At 37.5% G+C, this 18,888-nt stretch overlaps 1 protein-coding gene across 13 annotated transcripts in view; it reads left to right on the top strand.

Moving 5' to 3' along the window:
• LOC148654505 (ELKS/Rab6-interacting/CAST family member 1) overlaps positions 1-18,888 on the top strand; it is a 341,414-nt gene that overhangs the window by 287,228 nt on the left and 35,298 nt on the right. For 10 of the 13 annotated variants that reach the window (XM_088646780.1, XM_088646779.1, XM_088646777.1 and 7 more), the window contains one exon: positions 1,736-1,837. In XM_088646780.1, coding sequence (XP_088502906.1) covers positions 1,736-1,837 — 102 coding nt within the window. Of the gene's footprint in view, positions 1-1,735; positions 1,838-5,816; positions 5,885-18,888 lie in introns of all 13 variants that reach the window. The other 3 variants (XM_088646788.1, XM_088646789.1, XM_088646790.1) reach the window with 1 other exon arrangement.

Below are 18,888 nucleotides of genomic sequence, written 5' to 3' on the forward strand. Positions count from 1 at the left end.
ACATGCATTTATTCCTTTGACGATGAAACAATCTTCCTGGGCTGGCATTTCTTTTTTTTTTTCCACATATGCCTACATTGGTAATCGTTGAGAGAAGTTAATAAAACAGGTTGGAAATGAGGTGTTTGAGAACTGTAGTCATCACCACCATTATAAGGGAATAGGTTTCCTAAACGTTTCTTTGTGAATGTGAAAGAGGCTGTGTGCGCAAGGGCTTGCTGGTGCTGAATTCTTATGTTTTTGAGGACAGCTTATTGGAGAGCTCCACCACTGTGCAATCTCAGAAACGTCCTCCTCTAGGAGGTGCATTGCAGTGCATTGTGAATTACTTTTCAACTCTCTGCACCTTCCTTTTTATGTTCATTTTTATAAAGACATTTAGGCAATATTTTCTGACATCTGTGTGCGTGCTGTATCTGCTTTTTTTTATTTTGCCTACCTAGGTGTTTTCAGGTCAAAAGATCCCTTTTGAGCATATTTTTCAAATCTTTCTAGGATCATGCTTACATGATTGTTAAAACCTCCGCTGCATATTAAAACTCAGTCTCCTTTGCTGAAGGAGAAACAGGACATTGCTTATAGAAATGTGCTGGTGAGGACCAGTTGAACAGCCTTGTAAGCAGTGTCTTTGTGGTCACACTTGAGAATCCCTGCTGGCTTCTGAATCTTTCCGAAAGACTGTCATCGCATCCTTAGTGTGATTAATGTTCAGAGGAAGTTGGTGGTCAGACGGCTCTTGTGGCTGCAGGTTTTATTGTGGGGTTAACAGTGTTGTAGGAATGTAGGCCCAGTGACAAATCCCTTGAGCACACTCACAGTTCAGGTATGGGCCTGTGCCACAGAGCTCCATCACAGGTTCGTAAACAGCTCACTGTCTGAAAAACCTTGTTTGCATACATTTCCTGCTTTGTTGGTGTGAGAATCACTGCATCATTACCTTTGTACTCCAATAGGTTTCAGCCCTGGTCTAGTAGGAGCTCTGTGTGTTCTGGTCTTTGTGTCTGAAGTCTCAATTATTAATTGGAGTTTCTTTATCAGACCAATTCATAATTACAGTTTACTATTAATATTACTACTAGGGTTAAGGTGACAGCTAGAGTATTTTGGAGCAAACTTTAAATACAAACCCCAAGACACCAAGCTCCTCAAAAACCAGGGGTGAAAACGAATTTGTTTCAAACTATGTGTTTCGGGAAGTGTTATCAAAATGTAGACAATAAAAATAATACAACTGAGATTTATTAGAAATTAATAAGGACATAAGCCTAAAATAAGTAAATGAAACAATGATAAACATTTTTTTTAATAAAACATAGTGGAAAACTATGCACAGTTTGGTTGAATTCTTCTGAAGCTCTGTTGGCCCATTGATGCATACTCAGGTTAAAAATGTAAAATGGACAAAACCTTAGTAGTATGATTTGAAAAGCTTTTTGCCCAGGGTAAAATGTTGCTGCTTTCTTTTCAACTTTCTTAAAAACTTTTCAAGAAGAAAATATATTTTTTTACAATTATGAGATTATGATGTCCCTTTCTGGACTTTAAAAATTCAAATTAATTTTCTAAAAAACATAGAAATACTTGGAAAGACATCCTTTTATGGAAAATATGCTTTTATTACACTGTGATATATTCCTGTTACAGCTCAAAGCCATTGATTCCACTGTAACACTAATTCACCACAGAAGGACTCAGTGGAGCTGACCTCTGTCTCATCTCCTTTTTTGTCTTTTAGACACAAAACCGGATGAAGCTGATGGCCGATAACTATGAGGACGACCACCTGAAGGCCTCTTCACATTCCGACCAGACTAATCACAAGCCCTCTCCAGATCAGGTACCGTAAGATTGTGTCAAGGTTCACTGCTTGAGCCAGCGATAGACAGCCCATTGTGGTCTCACTGAGAATCTCATTGCCCAAGCCACTCCATCAATATTTGTAAGGCCCAACAGAAATACAGCAGTTTATTGTTTGCGATTATACTGTATGTCCTTTTTCTAGGTGTAAAAAAGCATTATTTCATGGTGGTTAGTCTTTTCGATAAAGGCTTAATAATATTTTACAACAGGACAGTACAGTATGAATAATGGGTCATTGCTTCTTTCACACCTAATAAGATAAAGTGCACGCTGCTATATTTCTATTAGTTTTTAACAATAAGATGAAAAAAGGTTCTTAACTTGGGAGATATAAGAACATTTACATTATAACCACAGTGTCTTCCTCATTCATTTTTGGAATAATGGAACATGTTTTTTGTTTACTTCCATCAGTTACTGTATATTCGAAGTCTTTATTTATAAAGCTGTGCTGTTTATTTAAAATAGTGTTAGAACAACAATAGGAAATAATTTCCTATTGTTGCTAAATTAAAACAAAGTGTTGAACTTGCTATGATAACTCTTAAAATAACATCTAGAAAGATTTATATGACACATTTCCCCACTTTCATCTTATATTTAATGGGGCATGTAACAAAATTAGCAGCGCATGTAACAAAATTAAGGGCCCTAATTTCACAGGTACACTAAAAGAAAAACTGAAGTCATGTAGTGTAAGGTTAGAATCTAAAACTGAGTTACAGAAATGCCTTGCGTAGTGCTGATGATGCATTCAAGAGGAAGCATTGTGGGAATCAGTGTTAACACAGGTAATTACCAAGGCTTCATTGGTGTATCAGTAATGGCATTGCTGATATTTATACCACAGAATGTAATTAAAAATCCCTTATATACAGTAAGGAGTTTGTTAAAATTATAGTTGCAGAAGAAAACAAATCCACTCAGAGCTTGTGTAGATTAACCACGATCTGCCTTCACTCCTGCTAATAGGAGGAGCTACTGTATATCTGCCAGGATGAGCTAGGCTGTGGCCATCCTGGAGAGAGACGTATTTTTTATAAGTCTAGTTTTGAGCATTCTTTTTAATGTGTGATTACAAATGGCACTGTCCATAAGTTAACATACATATCATGTCAGACTATCATTGGCTGAGAGCTTATGTGCTGTTTTTAGCACTTAGCTTTACATTTAGTCTTTCACACAAATAGTGACAGAAACTCAACTACAGCCTGCGCTGAGTGGGTGCTTCTATCTGCCCTGTGACATTCTGCAGGTGTATTTGGACTAATTAAACTAATTGCCAAGACAAAGAACACTATGGCGAATACGTTCTTAATAGAAGCAGCGCTAAGTGAGGCATTGCTGTATTTCTTTAAGACATCTGTATCAGAGACGTTTATTTATGAAGTGACATGATAGGCTAACATGAAATGCAGCTTGCACTCTATCTTTCAAGGTCATATAAAACAAAATACAGAAAACAGTGAAGCACAGATAATATATTACTGTATATTGTAAAGTCATATACTATTTTAAATTCTGATTCACATTTTTTGTCAGTCCATAATTTTATTTCCTCCAGCAGTGCATTACATGGGTCACATTCTCTCTTCTGGCTTTTGTTCCAGCTGAACTCTTTCATTACAAAATTAAACCCTAAAACTAACATTGTCTTTAATTGAGCCTCTTCATCTCTTCTCAACTGTGAAAGGGAAAGAGATTTTAAGTTACCTATATAAAGTTCAGCAACTTTAAGTGTACCACTGCCTGAAAAGTAAAATTATTTAAAATGTATCACTAAGTAAAACAATGACCATGAGTTACCTGTTACCCAGATATCTTGGGTTTAACAAGCAGTGCCCAACACTGCTGTTTCAGCTTTTATAAAAGTTAGTTCTGACCGCATTCTGTCCTCTATACCATATATAGTTGATCTGATGCATACCTAAATTAACTATCTTAACCTTCTGGATGCTAACATTGTGAGGTGGAAGCATGATGTGCCAAGATCCGAAGGAGAACTGCGTCTGCATTCAGCAAAATGAGATTACAAGATTCCATCTGTATGTGACAGCATTTCCCACTATTTCCCTCACACACCAGGGGCTTCAACCCATTCCTTTTGAATTAGGTCCAAATCCCAACCTGTTATTCCATGATGCACTATAAACCATGAAACCAAGTTATGTTGACAATGCTTTATTTTGGTTTTAAATAATTTCATATGCAGTTGCATATATATTTTCACCTTTGGTGGTACAATATGATCAGTTAACATTGAAATAAGGAAAATTGAATAATGTGAAATGGCTGTACATTTACCATAACCGAGATTATTAACATTTGTATGGGGGCTGTATGATGGCATGGGCAGTTAGTGCTGCTGCATTACAGCCTTACAGCAACACATTCTGGGTGGAGTTTGCACGTTCTCACGTGTGCGGGCTTTCACCAGGTTTTCTTGCACCTTCTAAAGCCGTGCATATCTAAATAATTCCTGCGTGTATGCACTCCATCCTCTAGACTGGTGCCCCATCCGGGGTGTAGGGCTGCTTTATGCCCTCTGCTTCAGGAATAGGCTTCAGGTTACTTCAACCCTTATCAAGGATAAGCCGTTGTCTGTTGATGAATGGCCAATGGGAACCTTCATGTGCTTAGAGATATGCCTCAGTACAACTCACTTCCTCTGACACAAATATATGGGAATTCCCTTTTTACTTGGTAAAGTGTACTTCACAACAAATGGCACTTTCACAGATTATGGATGCGTTTATAGTGCATCGAATTTGCCAGAGCAACCATTAGGCACAGAGGGCAGAAAAACAAAACTCACAAGCCTAATGGCTGACTTTTCCTCCAGTCATGAGAGACTGTGATGACCAGCTAGAAGTAAGATTAATTTAGTATAAGGTAATTGTTTTTTTAGTATTGCTTTTCCTGTTGCTATCCAACAAATCATGTCATTTGTTAAATATGAATTGAAATCAAAAAGGCATCATTTAACATTAATATGCAAATGCATATCAAATTGCAATTAATGCCACACAAAATAAAGCATTACTGTTATTCCACGTGGTAGGTACTTTATCTCAGTTTCCATGAAATATTATAAACTGTAGAATTGTCAGTGAAGAGCCCAGAAAACAAATGAGGCTGTATATCTAAGTTTGTTTTTTCAGTGCAGACATTGTAATTTCTTTAAAACAAAGGCCACAATGTGTGCATTAATTATGTGCAGTATTGAAGATTAGATTTCTACCTTTTTCCCAAGGAGTATATACAAAGTCAATGCCATCATTTGTAACTGTTTTTTTTTATTATTTCTTCATGATAAGTGAAGGCAGTAGAATGACAAACTAAGCATGATCTCACCCAGTTTGAGAATTCAAGGCTTTTACCTCCAGCCTTACATTCATGATCAGTGAATGATGTCATATTTTCCATGTTCCTGGAGGAATGGTTGCCTAGCTCCATTTTTCACCTTGGACTTGGGCAACGTTTCCGTGATGTTGCAGAATTTGGGTGTCTATAGTTATCAATTACTAATTATGGTTAAGGACATTATTCTTTAACGAGAACAAATCAGTGAGGTTGCTCTGTTTGGAAAGCTTTCTGCTGCCTTCAGTAGAAGTCTACTTTGGAACACTTAATCTGCAAATATCTTAAGCTGCAGTTTCCTTTCTCTTTGACCCTACTCTGTTTGATGAAGTATTAAATGTGACAACAACTAAGTGCACATTATGCCCTGTGTACAGTGTTTCCATCTAATCTAATTCCTTCTAACCAGACCACCACATATTGCTTGTTTTTCACTCTCTATTGGTAAAGCCTTTCTGGGTTGTCTATTGAAAGGAAGACTGCAGCTTAACTGTCTTTTCTCTTTAATATTCCAATGTATTACTTGTCTTACTAACCAACTCTTCTTTCAATCCCATGCTGCACTGGGCAAACTTTTGTCATCTCTCAACCAATAGGATGATGAGGAGGGCATTTGGGCATAACCAATCAGGTGCCCTCAAACACAGCCACTTTGTTCAGAAGGGTGAGCACCATTTTCTAAAACAAAGCCAAAATCACTTATTTCATTTATCCTCACCTCAATCCCCACCCTCAGCTCCCTTCCCCTTCAAATCAGATTTTATTGCTTTGTTGGCCTTTTGATTTCTGGAATTGTCAGTAACAGCTTTGTGGTGTGTTTACCTTAATTCATTTAGAAATTAGTATTGTGTGATCAAGAGGTTGCTACCAACCACAGATTGGTTTTAATTGATTGTTTGTGCCTTTGTTCAATTTTCCACTATTTGACATTGGTAATGCAATTCAGACCCTTTTCTCAGATTTTGATTCTGGTCCTGAAGTATTATTAATTTACTGTCTGGCACATCTACCCAAAAAACACTTACATTTGTAGCTATTCATACAGCAAGGCATTTACAGTACTAGAGCAATCTGAATGAAATCCCTTTTTCAAGTGTAGAACAGCAGATGCACCACCTCGGATTTGACTTTACAACCTTACAGTTAACTTATTCAGTGCCCACAATGCTACTTCACATTGCTGCCTAAATTCATTGTAGTTAGGTGTGCTTAAAATGAATGAGAAGGTCACATTCCGCACTTGGTTAACCAGCAGTTCTATTGTATACGTAACTGTCAAAGAAAAAACACAATATGTTTAGCACCATACCCGTACCCCTTCAAAATCGAACTTCAGGAAAATGTCAGATGTATTGATGAATGTATTTCTTAAGAATACATTTGTGTTTGGTTCTTCTTTATCAAGTCATTTAAGAAATGTTGTCAGCATTTTTAGTTATATGACAGGGTCATCTCAAAGTCTTATAATGAGGACAGTGTCATGTGATTGTGCACAAAACAGATTGAGGCCTGCAGATAGAGCTAAGGATCATTCTTACAGAAGATGCTACCAGTTCAAATAGGATTGTATATAACATAACCTACTGTATAAGTGTTTATTGTAATATATTGCTTACATAGCAAATACTGTACAAGTTATAATCTTTGTGTTTCGTAGTTAATATTTTATATGGGTATTTCCTATGACAGTTATGACACTTATGATGCTATCACAAATGATATGATAATAATTCTTCAATGTGTTGGCACTTAGTGAAACGTGAAGACCATGAGATTTGTTTTATTTGATGCTTAATTGTTTCAAACAAAAATCCAACCAGTTCAGGTCTGGGTTGTACAAAATTGACAGTTTTCTGAAGCAGTCTGAAGTGATAGAAAATGTTTAGAACAACAAATATTGTTTGCCCAAGCTATTTTTAGGTTTTGCACAACCCAATTTTGTGGCCCACCATACCATTTGTTAAGTTTTTTATATGCTGGCAGCACATTGTATGAATTTCACTTTCTGGTTCATGACAGTGGCTTGATATCTGTATTTGAATGGCTCTGAAAACATTGCCCTTGGAACTGTGACTCAAGAAAAACTGAGAATCACAAAGCAAAAGGCAACAGTTAAATTAAATATGTATCTCAAAAGTCACTATTCTCAATCTGTGAAGGTGGAGTCATTTATGAGTGTTTAACTGTTCTCTGCATTAGGAAAGTTAAACAGCACCCCTAATTAATCATAATTATATTTCATTCATTTCTAATTTAAGGCAGTTTTGCTTTGCATCATGCCTGGAAATGGCCCATGGATTTTATCGGTATCATTGATTGTACTTGTGTTGTTCTCATATCTATTGACTTATATGTATATAACTTATTATAACTTAATAATAATACTTGATAATTAATACATAATTAATTTATAAACATTGAAGACTTGCTACGTCTGTGTCTGCTAAGGAAATAAGACTAGTAGTAGTAATTAATGGGTTCTGAAATAAAGTTTTGAGAGTGTCTCCGTTTTGCCTTTGTTTTGTTTGAAGTGGGTTTTAGTTTCTTTGTCATTTTCCCTCAGTCGTGTCCTTAGTTTCCTGATTATGGTGCACTAAGTACAGCCACACTGGTTTCTGAAATGGTGGGCTGCTGTCAATCACATGACTGCCCTTGATTTTCCAGTATTGTAGTGGGAGGGTTAACCATTTCCAAAGTGGCCGAAAACCCTAGTCATGGAAGAATCCAGAGCAGAAGGAATATGAGCTTCGTCGGGTGCCAGAGACATAATGATTTCTATTTTTGAAGTCGGTGAATCTTGGAACATTTGGTTGTATTTGATAGTCCACTTAATTTTTCTTCGATTAGATTTTAGATGCTTAATAGAGTTCTAGCATTGTAGCCACTGCAGTGAGGAATCAGAGGCTAGTGTTAGTGAGAATCATTTGTTTTAATTGTTAAATTTACGCGACTGTAAGCAATGTTATGTAAAACTTTGAAATTATTTTTTTTAATGGAAGAGGATTTTATAAAAGGACAGTTCATCCTGTTGAAGGCCAGCAAGAAGAGCTAACAGGAAAAACATGAAAGCTGAAAGTAAAATCCTTGAGATTGTGTTCATGCACTAGGGGGTAGCAGAAATATATTTATAAATTCTAAGTCTTTTTTTCTTGTTATTTTCAATTAGAAAGCTTATTTAATTTATTCAGGCCCTGGATTTTTCTTTTGGTGAGGTGGGTGGCAGGTTGCTTAACACTCGGTTAAGTGTATGAAAATAAAGTATTGTGTCATGAAGGATATATGCTTGTTTTACTTAATTGAAAAAGGTAAAAAAGAATTACACAATGGTAGTAGCTGAAGTGTCAGTATGCTACCCACCAGAAGCGAAGCACTGAGCCATTCTGCAGAATAAACTCAGCTCACTGCAGGAGCCAAAAGCCAGGGGAGCTTACTTAGGGAAAGCCAATCTGCTTGTATCTTGCTTCCTTTGTACATAAACCGGAGTTCCCTAAGGGGGAAGATCGGACCCTGCATAGCAGGCTAGCTGGCAGGAATAAACAGTACTTAAATGTCATTATCTGGTAGAATTTAATAAACTGCGGTTATCCAAATAGCTCTGATACTTGAAGGCCCTGGGTTTGTAGCCAGTTTTGTCTTCTGTCGGCTTCTTCAAAGCTCTCTGCCCTGTGCTGGCAGAGGTGAGAATGAACAAGCTGTCAGTCAGCTGTTATTACTGGTTTTTATCTCTACTGCTGGAAGAACACTCAGATGCACTTCATATAATCTACTCTTTTAGGCATTTCATCTAAATAGTAAAAACAGTAATGAAAAACTAATGACAGTATTATTTTTATAAGGCATGCATAAGTCTTCAGAAGTCACAGGAAACAATTTAAGAATTCTAAACAAAATGTAAAAGATGTTTAGTTCATATACATGACAGTTAAAATTAAGGATAATTGGTTAATCTAACACCCTTTTTCTTTTTTCAGAAGTAGGTCTATAATATTTAGACCTCTACAGTTATAGACATATATTTCTGCTCTTTATCTAAATCGGTTCTTTGCTCATTTATTATTTGTTAAACTCTACTCATCAATTATCCCTCTTATATTTATATCGAACTCATTTCATCCCGATGGGCAGAACTGAGTGTGTTGTATTTCATTAACTACAGTAAATCAATATACAGGTGCCAGTAATGAGGTCTTCAGCATTCTAATGAAAGTTAAAAGTTTGAAAAACATGTTAAAGTTGTTAAAATATAATGGCATAGTTTCTCTTTCTGAAAATTTGCGGTGAGAGATACAATAGCGTGCAAAATCTTGACATTAGCAAGTCAGCCTGTAGTTTAAAATGGGTACTATACATGAATAGCACATCTGTTAAAGTCATCATTGCAAAAATTACTGTAAAAAATCATTTGGGATTTTGAAATGAAATTAATTTTTTTCTGTGACCATAATGCCCAGGACTGGGTTTCAGCAATATTTAAATATCTTTAATGCAGACCTGTTAAAAGACACAAACATGCTGTTCCAAAATACGGAGTGCCAGACAAGTAGAGGAAATAGGTCCGTGATTTTTGTTTGGTTTTCTGTTCTGTTTATTTTGTTGTATTTCACTGGGATTTCTTGGTTGTCAGGTAATGAGTGTGGGACTGAGACTAGATTCCAGCCCTGTGCTACAGAAAAACACAGTTATTATCAGTGCTTTTAATTTTAACAAATCTATGGCTGATATTAAAGGCCTTGACCCACCTGCTTCTGTTCCTCTCTCTGGAAAACTATGGTTGGTTTGATTTGCTCTGCTGCAGTCACACATACATGGCTGGGTCACATCACATTTCTTCACATTTGGTGGATCTGGGATGAAACAGCAGAGGAGAGTTTAAATGTAGTTAGTGGCACTTCTCATCTGACTGTTAATCAATGGTTATGGTTGTTGTTCCCTTTCTTAAGCTCGTAGTTAAAGTTGCAGAAGGAAAGATTACTATGTATACATCTTTTGCTCTAGATTGTTTACATAAACACTTCTGTACACATTCGTCATATGTAAAGCAGTTGTGACTAATAAAGCAAAATGTTTATAGCTTTGGAGCCATAATAATGACTCATAATCTTTCTAGAAGCCTCAAGGAAATATCGCTTCAGAAATAAGTACTGAAAGTCATTTTTAAACTGCCTAGAGCCAATACAGCTAAAACTAGTATTGTTTACTTGATTTTAATTATGTTTGATTTAATTACGTATATAGATGTAGTATATGATCTGATTCTGTGTTATAAAGAACATAAGAATGGTTACATACTTGAGTATCCCATCCTGTTCCTTTGGTTTCTGATAACTTAATTGTCTTTCAGTTCCACCTGTCAGTTTCTTAAAGAGTCTCACAGTCAGATGCATCTGCAGGGCTAGTGAGTTCACTCCCAAAATCCTCTGTATAAAACAGTGTCTCCCATTTTGGTCTTGAATGGGCCTAAACATAATTTTGTTCCTGAATCTATATTGGACTTGCAGTCCCCTGAGTTGACTTGGTCAACACCTTTCAGGATTTTGAATATCTGAACATTGCCCTTGTAATTAGCTACTGTATGTTCCAGGCTAAAAAACTAGATGTTTCCTTATTCTGTCCAAGTAAAATATTCCCCTCAGGCCAGGAATTAGTCTAATTTCTGGCCTTTCTGTTCCCTGCAGACTAGCAATATCTATCCTTTAGTGCAGAGTACAATTGTACAAGTGAAATCTAACTAATGAATTGTGTAATTTTAAATTTTATCATTGTTTTTAATATTTAAGGTATGGGAGTCCATCAGAAGCTGTAAAGTTACAGTTACTTGTTAAAGTATAATTGGCAAGCTTTTCGTAGGTTTTTATTTACCTTGATGGACCATTTATCGTATCACTCATTTCTACAAATATGGTAGTGTGGAGATACATCTCACACCAAAGAAGTGGGCTTTCTGTTCTCTTCTGAAGGTACACATGACTACTTACTGTTAGAGATCATTTAAGGAGTATTTTGATATTATGCCGCAGGGATAGGAAAGGGGCCACTAATTTTCACTGTTTTTAATTTAGAAGAATTTAAGTTTTTCCCTAGGTTTTAGGTGCATTTCCCAAATTTCCATGTGCAATGGGTTTTCCAGCAGGAATTACAATCACATAAAACTGTAGGGTGATGCAATACTTACGCATGTTCAGGCGCACACATACACATGTGGACTTCCATCAATGGACAAAAGTGAGTAGGTGTAAAAACATCCGAAAATAAATTTCCAGGATTCTGGAGTGAAGGCTTGGTTCATCTTTATGCTGACCTGCAATGTATTGGCCTTTGAAAAGAGAGCAGCTGTAATAGGAGTGCTTTAGGTCTCCATTATGTTGGGGTTAAGTAGGGTCATTGGTAAAGTATGGAGAAGCAGCACGTCTGTGGCACATCAAAAAATTCTGCCTCTTTTTTCACTCAATTACCTGGGTGTCGATATTACAGCTTCTGCAGAGCCCCGGGTCTATCCGCAGCCATGATCTATGCAGGGTGCGCTTCTGAGGTGAGGTTATAAATAGTACTGGTCAGCGTTCAGATGTAGATCATGTGCTTCTGAATCAAGCTGGTTTTTCTCTCCCTTCCACTGCCCAAAATTAATTTCCTCTTCTATACCACAGAAGTGATCCATCACTCACAATCCTGGCCTTTCTTCTTCCAGGCTCTTAGAACAGATAGGGTGCAGCTTTGGCTGACCGCAGAGCACTTGTACAGTATGTAAGTACTTGAATGAAAGCTCCTAATATTGCTATAAAATCACAGATTTGATGCTTTCCAGGGTTTTGGAATATCAATACAGCATTATTATTCAAATTAATGAAAAGTTTCAAATTGTCTAGTTTAAATGGACAGATTTTCCAAAATAGGTTTTGTAATTAAATTTAAAGTCTCTGGAAAATTTAAGAGCTGGCATCCTGTTTTTTAATCTGTTTTGGGCACTGCAGAGTACATGTGCGTGCTGTTCTACAGTGCATTTTCGATTAGGTCCTCTGGTTTGAGAGTAAAAATAGTTATACAGAACCACCATGCTACCTGAAACACTCCTTGATGTTGCCGAAAAGATTTGACAGTGAGTCGTGTGGATCAGTAATGACATTTCAAGCTCAATCAATAGACCTTGTGAAGTGACAAGTGTTTCAACCAGTGTGGTTTCAAGAGGTCATGACACAGTGTTTACTATCTGTTGCCCATTCATGATGTTCTCTAAGTCAGGGATGGGCAGTCCTGATCCTAGAGGGAGGTTGTCTTGGTCGGTTCAATGCAGCAGCACCCTAAGGGCAGCGAGCAGCTTTTAAACTTGTCTAGTTAAGCCAAAGTTGTTTTTTATATTTCAGGGTTTGAAAGAATCAGAATTGATGAGTGCATTTCAAACCACAATGAAAGTAAAATGTACACAGTAACTTGTAAAACCTCCAATTTACATCACAAAATACACAAAATGTCAAGGTATACACAGCACCACATTCTGCAATTCAGAACAAGGCAACAAAACTTGTGGTGACTTGAGCTGCCTTATTACATTGTAATCAAGCAGCCTTCTGAATATATCGCTTTAATCCAATAGAAATATTTCTCTCGACTTTGAGACTGTTTTGTGGAAGAATATTACTTGTTAACGCTACATGCAGATCACATTGGAACATTTCTGAAGTGAAATGTCTGCCGCATAACCTGTACTTATTTGCTCGTACATCACATTACATTTGTCAGTGACAGTGATTCCAGAGCTGGAAGGGCCACATCATGTCACAGTTCTTACAGACTCTCGCTCTTGCCTGTGGGGAGACTAGGGGTTGTGTGACAACATGGCGACTTATAGTACTTTCACAAAGTTCACAGATTTTAAATACCTTCGATAAATTACATTTTTCACCGAGATGTAATAACTAGTCTGAGAAATTGGGACTGCAGTTCCCCTTTAAAAACTGAAATAAGTCAAGAGGATGGCAGCAGAAGTTTGGCGAAAGAAGGATAAATGGCTTACGACAAGGGTTAATATTTTAGTTGTATCTGTTAGTTATATTTGTGTCAAATATGAGTGACACATTATCTGGGAATTGAAAATTAAAATTAGATGGTGATTCTTTAGTTTGAGTGTAAAAGAAATCAACATATGCTGAAATTAGACCCTTTTTGTAATTTTCCATTGGCACAAATTTGGTCTTTGGTCTGAGAGTCGTGGCAGACTGACAGGTAGCATGTGAGTCAGGCCCTCACTGCAAGAAGCAGAGCCTGGCCTCATAGAGGACTGGCACACACCAGCATTTCTGCAAGTTTCTGGGCTGGCAGCACTCAAATATTGAGAGCTTCCAGAGATACGGTCCTTCTGCCCACTCAAAGCAAAGTCTCAGAAACAAAAGAGAACACTCACCATTCAAAGCCAAAGTAAAGGCTCTTTTTATCTGTCTAATCAAAATGAAGAGGGGGAATGATTTATTTGGCTTTCTTGGAAAAGGCGCGGCTGTTCATTTACTATTGCAGTTTCAAACATTAAGGGATAATGTCTACACTTCAGCCTTTGATGCAGAAGTAACCATTCTTACCTCCATTTTTCCAAAACCACTTCTACTTAAAGCCAGACGCACTCCATGCTGGACGCTGTGTGGGTTCCAGGGGTCACAGATGCTTGGAATTTGGGATCAAGATGGTTTGTAGGTTCATGAACATCCGGTTTCTCATTCTTCCTGAGCATGAGTGTGGTTTTGAGGTTTTGACGTTACTCTACTCAAGCTCAGTCCAATTTTTCAGTACAAGTTTAACGAAAACATCCTTTTTTAATAACATGTAAATAGCTTGGTTTTCTGGGATCTTAAAAAGTCTAAAATAGTCTCCAAATTAATTTTGTTTGGCAGCTGTCACCGTGTATGTTCATCATATATCTTGGTGTAACTTTTCCTTCACTATGTAAATATATTGATTTTTCCAGCACTTTATTCATACTTTTTGCACTATGAAACTTAATAAAAAATGTTCAGTTTTTATCCATCCAGAGTCTCGACAAGCAAAGGGCACAAGACGGCATATACTCTGGATAGGACACTAGCCCATCACAGTGCAGGCATAGACATACACACAATCACCCCAGGGCTAATTTTTCCAGTAACCTACCAGTATGTGGGTGGAAACCAGAGCACCCAGAGGAAACCCACGTGATCACATGGAAAACATTTGTCAATATATATAACTCTATTCAATTATTTACATTACCTTCAATAAAGGCATCACACACAGAAATGAACAACACATTTTAACTGAATTGTAATTCCTTTTACTGTAAGAAGGGCAAGGATGGGGTGCAATATTGTTTTCTTACCAATTGAATGGCAAAAATATCTGAAGTAATATAACATCATTTACTCACGCAAGTGAGGACAGACATTCAACAGCTGCAAGCACAGAATCCCTGCTGCACTGAATTGGAGATGACATTGACCTTAATGAACAGACTACAGGTTTAATAAGCTGGTCAGGGTGAGATCAATGAACCCAATGCAAGAAAGTGACTTGCAACACGTGGCGGTGCGCTTTTCAGAACCAGGCTTTTTTTTCGTTCTTTCCATTCTTGGTTCTGTCTCTCCTTTCTTCTGGCCAGGCTTCAGGAATCTGCGCAGTAAGCACGAGGACCCTATAGTTTCGTGTTTATCAATCTGCCTTTTAATAGATTCAGTCTGAATTTGAATGCATTCTGCGCTGATGTGGCTTCCTAATTCAGATGTTAGAGCGTGGCTTTCATCGTAGTCGAAGTTCAGCTGTTTTCACTTTGTCGCTTGAATGAGCCTTTTTAGTGATGATGGTGCACAGACAACCAAATCAGCTGTTAGCAATGTACTGTGGCTATAGCTGTTCCTGCTTTAAACGCAATTGAGCACAGAGATTGGCACTTAATGCGGTTTTCCCTCGGCACTGCAATTTTTTTCTTTTTTGTGTTGATTTAGAGTTATCATTTGATCACATGGGGTGGGCGTGTGTGTATGTCTGTGCGTCTCCCCTACAATGGAACTGCCCAGGGTGTACCCCTCCTTGTGTCCCTTGCTTGCCAGGATGGGCTCTGGCTCCCTCATGACCCTGATTTGGAAGAAGCAGTTAGAAAACGGATGTATGGGTTTTATCTTATGGGAATCAGCTTATTTGTTTTACGCTTTGTCAACAGGGCATTACTCAAAGAACACAACAAAATTTTCTTTCTCTATTAAGAAACTGTCACTTTCTTAGAAAAGCAATATGAATGAATGGGTGGTTGCAGATTACATCTATAGGGCTGGAAGATGGGCAATTATATATATATAATACACCCAAAAGGAAAAACCTCGCTTTTAAAAGCTTGGGAAACAATAAGGATTTTTGGGAGGCTTTTCCACTGGATATGTAAAATAGGCAATATTCAGGGGTGCCTGTTAAAAATCAGCCCATCTAGTCCATTTGAGTTAACTCATCTGGAAAACTACTACTGCCTGGACAGCAAAACCTCATAGGGTCCCCTTGAAATTTAATCACAGATCTGGTCTCTGTATAAGACCCATAGGGATTGCTGCATAAACCTTTATACTCTTGCTGACAGGCCAAGGAAAATGTTTCATCAGCCCATGCCTGTGTTCTGACAAGGTGTCTGATAAAGCCAGGTAGACACAAGGAAGACTTTCCTTGTCTTCCAGAACTCACTGGCTCAGCTGCATCAGATAATGAGGCTTTTCCAGCTACAATCAAAAAAGCTGGAAAGATTTAGGGATGCCTGCAAAATCTCTTACTGCGGTCTGTAGCCATGCAGTTGAGCTGTGCAGGTTTTGCGGTACAGATTGCAGAGTTGTAATTGAAGACATCCTCCAAAAAAACCCAGAAGGATTTGCTGTTAGTTCTGTTGTCCCATGGTAAAATATATTCTTACTTTGAGTGAAGGGACCTGACTACAAAACCAGTCTCTTCCCTCTGTATTTTTCTGTATAATGCTAATAAACTCCTTGCCCGAAGTCAATAGCTATAATAACTTCCATATTCACTCAAAAGCGAGTCTCTGACACTGCAAATAAGCATGAGGTCTTATGAGACCAGGTCAGACTGACAGGAAGTCAAGACCTCCAAAAGCATGCCTCCTGAGTCCAACTATGATCTTAAATCTCAGCCGTCATCTTATTCCCTTATTTTCCCTCAGTTGATTAAGCATGGATGCTGTAGGAGGCATTGGGGTACATTTGGATTTCATTACTCATTCCATATTGGTGTCCTGACAATGTAAACTTCAATACCCTGAGCATTGTTACCATCATTATTGTGCAATATTGCAGACTTAACCTTGTCTGCATAATATTCCACTCTCTAGTGTTCTGTCTCTGTTACATCACTTACTGTCTTTAATACAGGATTAAAGTGCAGGTGATGGGGAAGTTTTGATGCAATGTCATGTAGAGCATGCCTGTAAATATTCTCCATGACAAATTTTGTTTTATTTTAAATAAAGGTTGTTGTTTTTTTCGATACAGGTCAAATGGACTACCTTTTCTGATTGTAAGGTTTGCGTTTATGTAGCAGAGGTATGTAGGGTGGGTTTTCTGTCAGTTGCTGCCTGTCTGATGTCAGTCACACCTGCTGGAGAAACACCCTCGATCTAAAAACCACAAAAACACCTTTAGCTGCTGCCCCCTGCCCCCCCTGGCCCCTAGAAGCTCCTAATCTCCAGTCAGGTGACAGGCCATGGTGCTGGAAGATAGTCTTGGTAAACTGTAAAAAAATTGGCAGACTGTGAACAATAAAAGTTATCTAAACCGATAGAGCAATGTATGGTATGTGTAACTGTTTTGTGGAACGCCAATGCATGCTCTTTGTGTGTTCTGTAGGTTTTTCCTCTGAAACTCTGTCCAGCAGTGGACTCTTTCCTGCAGAAATCCTTCATAAATACAAAGCCTGCTACTGTACATTCCCAGATCAATACTGAGGTACCAACCCACTGTTTTAGACTTGAATTCAACTGTACTATTCTCAGGTTGCACACTGTGTACATTATGCTAGGGACTTGTGATACATGGCCGAGGCACAATGAGCATGGAGACCATAATACAGTGAATAATTTAAGCAAAAAATAGCGAGGCAGAACAGACCTATGGAACTGCTGTTATAATGTGAATAACATTAGTACTAGTGTAGGCGGAATACACGTCTAAAGTCGATTTACACCTTTGAAGCAAACTTTCCATTTAATTTCCACCCCAGGGCTGTAATCCAAAGTGTGCATTTTTTTTGTTGAAGACTTTTGCATGTATTTAACATGGCAAAGAAAAAATAAGTTTCTGTGTGTAATTATTGAGGACTATGTTCTTTTCACAGTCCTCAGTCATTAAAGCTGAGGTCATTTAAATTGGTAAAAAGGATGGGTCATGAATTATTGTCAGTTTTGAAGAAGTAGACTGCCTAGAGGTCACTGCTGCTTTCACGACAGTTGAACGCAGTGACCTTTAGCCTTTAGACATGAATGCTTATAGCCTTACAAACAGGATAGCGCTTGCCAAAATAAGCAATTTTCCACATAAATGCGATAAACTTATTTCAATTTGTTCACTTCACAGTGATAAAGAAATAGGAGTCTCATCCGGCTTCAGGCATGTACAGCAGATAAAAAAGGAAAATCTATTTCACTGATTTTGTCATTCATACTGTGTAATGTAACATGAAAAATGCTCCTGTTTTTTTAAGCTGTGTAGGATCCTGTCATTTGAAGGCTTCCATTGTTTTGAGGTGTTTGCTCATGCTGTATTGAATCAGAAGATTGTTCTAACATTAAACTATATCCCATGATTTGTAACATACAACATTTTGTCATTTCAGGGTGATAAAGCCCTTGAATCTGTGGGTAGTTGCATGATAGTCACTTACAACCTTTCCTGTCATTTATATTTGGATATTATCCAGATTTCTGTAATTTGTAGACTTTTTTGCTTTATGGAATGTAACAGTCAGCTTTATTAAAAATGATTACTGATGGAAAGGCAATTGGATGAGCCTGGAACATTGGAAAAGAGAATTCCTTAGCCTGGGAGGTTTGAAATGAAGGAATTTGTTTCCTACTTCATGAATCTTAATAAAATTGTACTGATTTTGTTTTCTTTAATATGTTTTTTAACCACCCTTGACATTTGTTTTACTTTTAAGTTCTCTGCCAGAGCTCTTTTTACCCCTTTTTCTCTTAGGGTGCAGGCATTTACCTCAACTACCTCTAGTGATTTAATTGTTTTATTGTAATTTAATGGTTGTAAAAATATTCCACATTGTAGTAGATTGTAAACCCTAATGCTTGACAACTTGATATTCACCAGCATAAAATGTTCTTTTTTTCTTTTCAAGTCTTTTGAAGGCAAATATGTTCAGTGCATCTCATTCAGACTTCAGTACAAACCTATTAAATCTTTATCAGAGATTTCTAAATTTGGGGTATTCATATCCTGATTGCTCATCACTCTGATTAATAAAACTGCAATATTCCACATGGGCATTTTAATTTCCTATTGATTTATTTTTCTCTGTCACAGAGTATAGGTAAATATGGTTAGATTAGGGAGTCATGTAAGGGTACAAGCTGCAAAGGAACACATTGATGTTGATTTTACACTGGAAAAAAACACATTTCTGACGTAAATATATAGCTAAAACATTTTTTCC

The sequence above is a fragment of the Lepisosteus platostomus genome, chromosome 9, assembly GCF_059453375.1.
Source record: "Lepisosteus platostomus isolate fLepPlt1 chromosome 9, fLepPlt1.hap1, whole genome shotgun sequence".
Taxonomy (NCBI): Eukaryota; Metazoa; Chordata; class Actinopteri; order Semionotiformes; family Lepisosteidae; genus Lepisosteus; species Lepisosteus platostomus.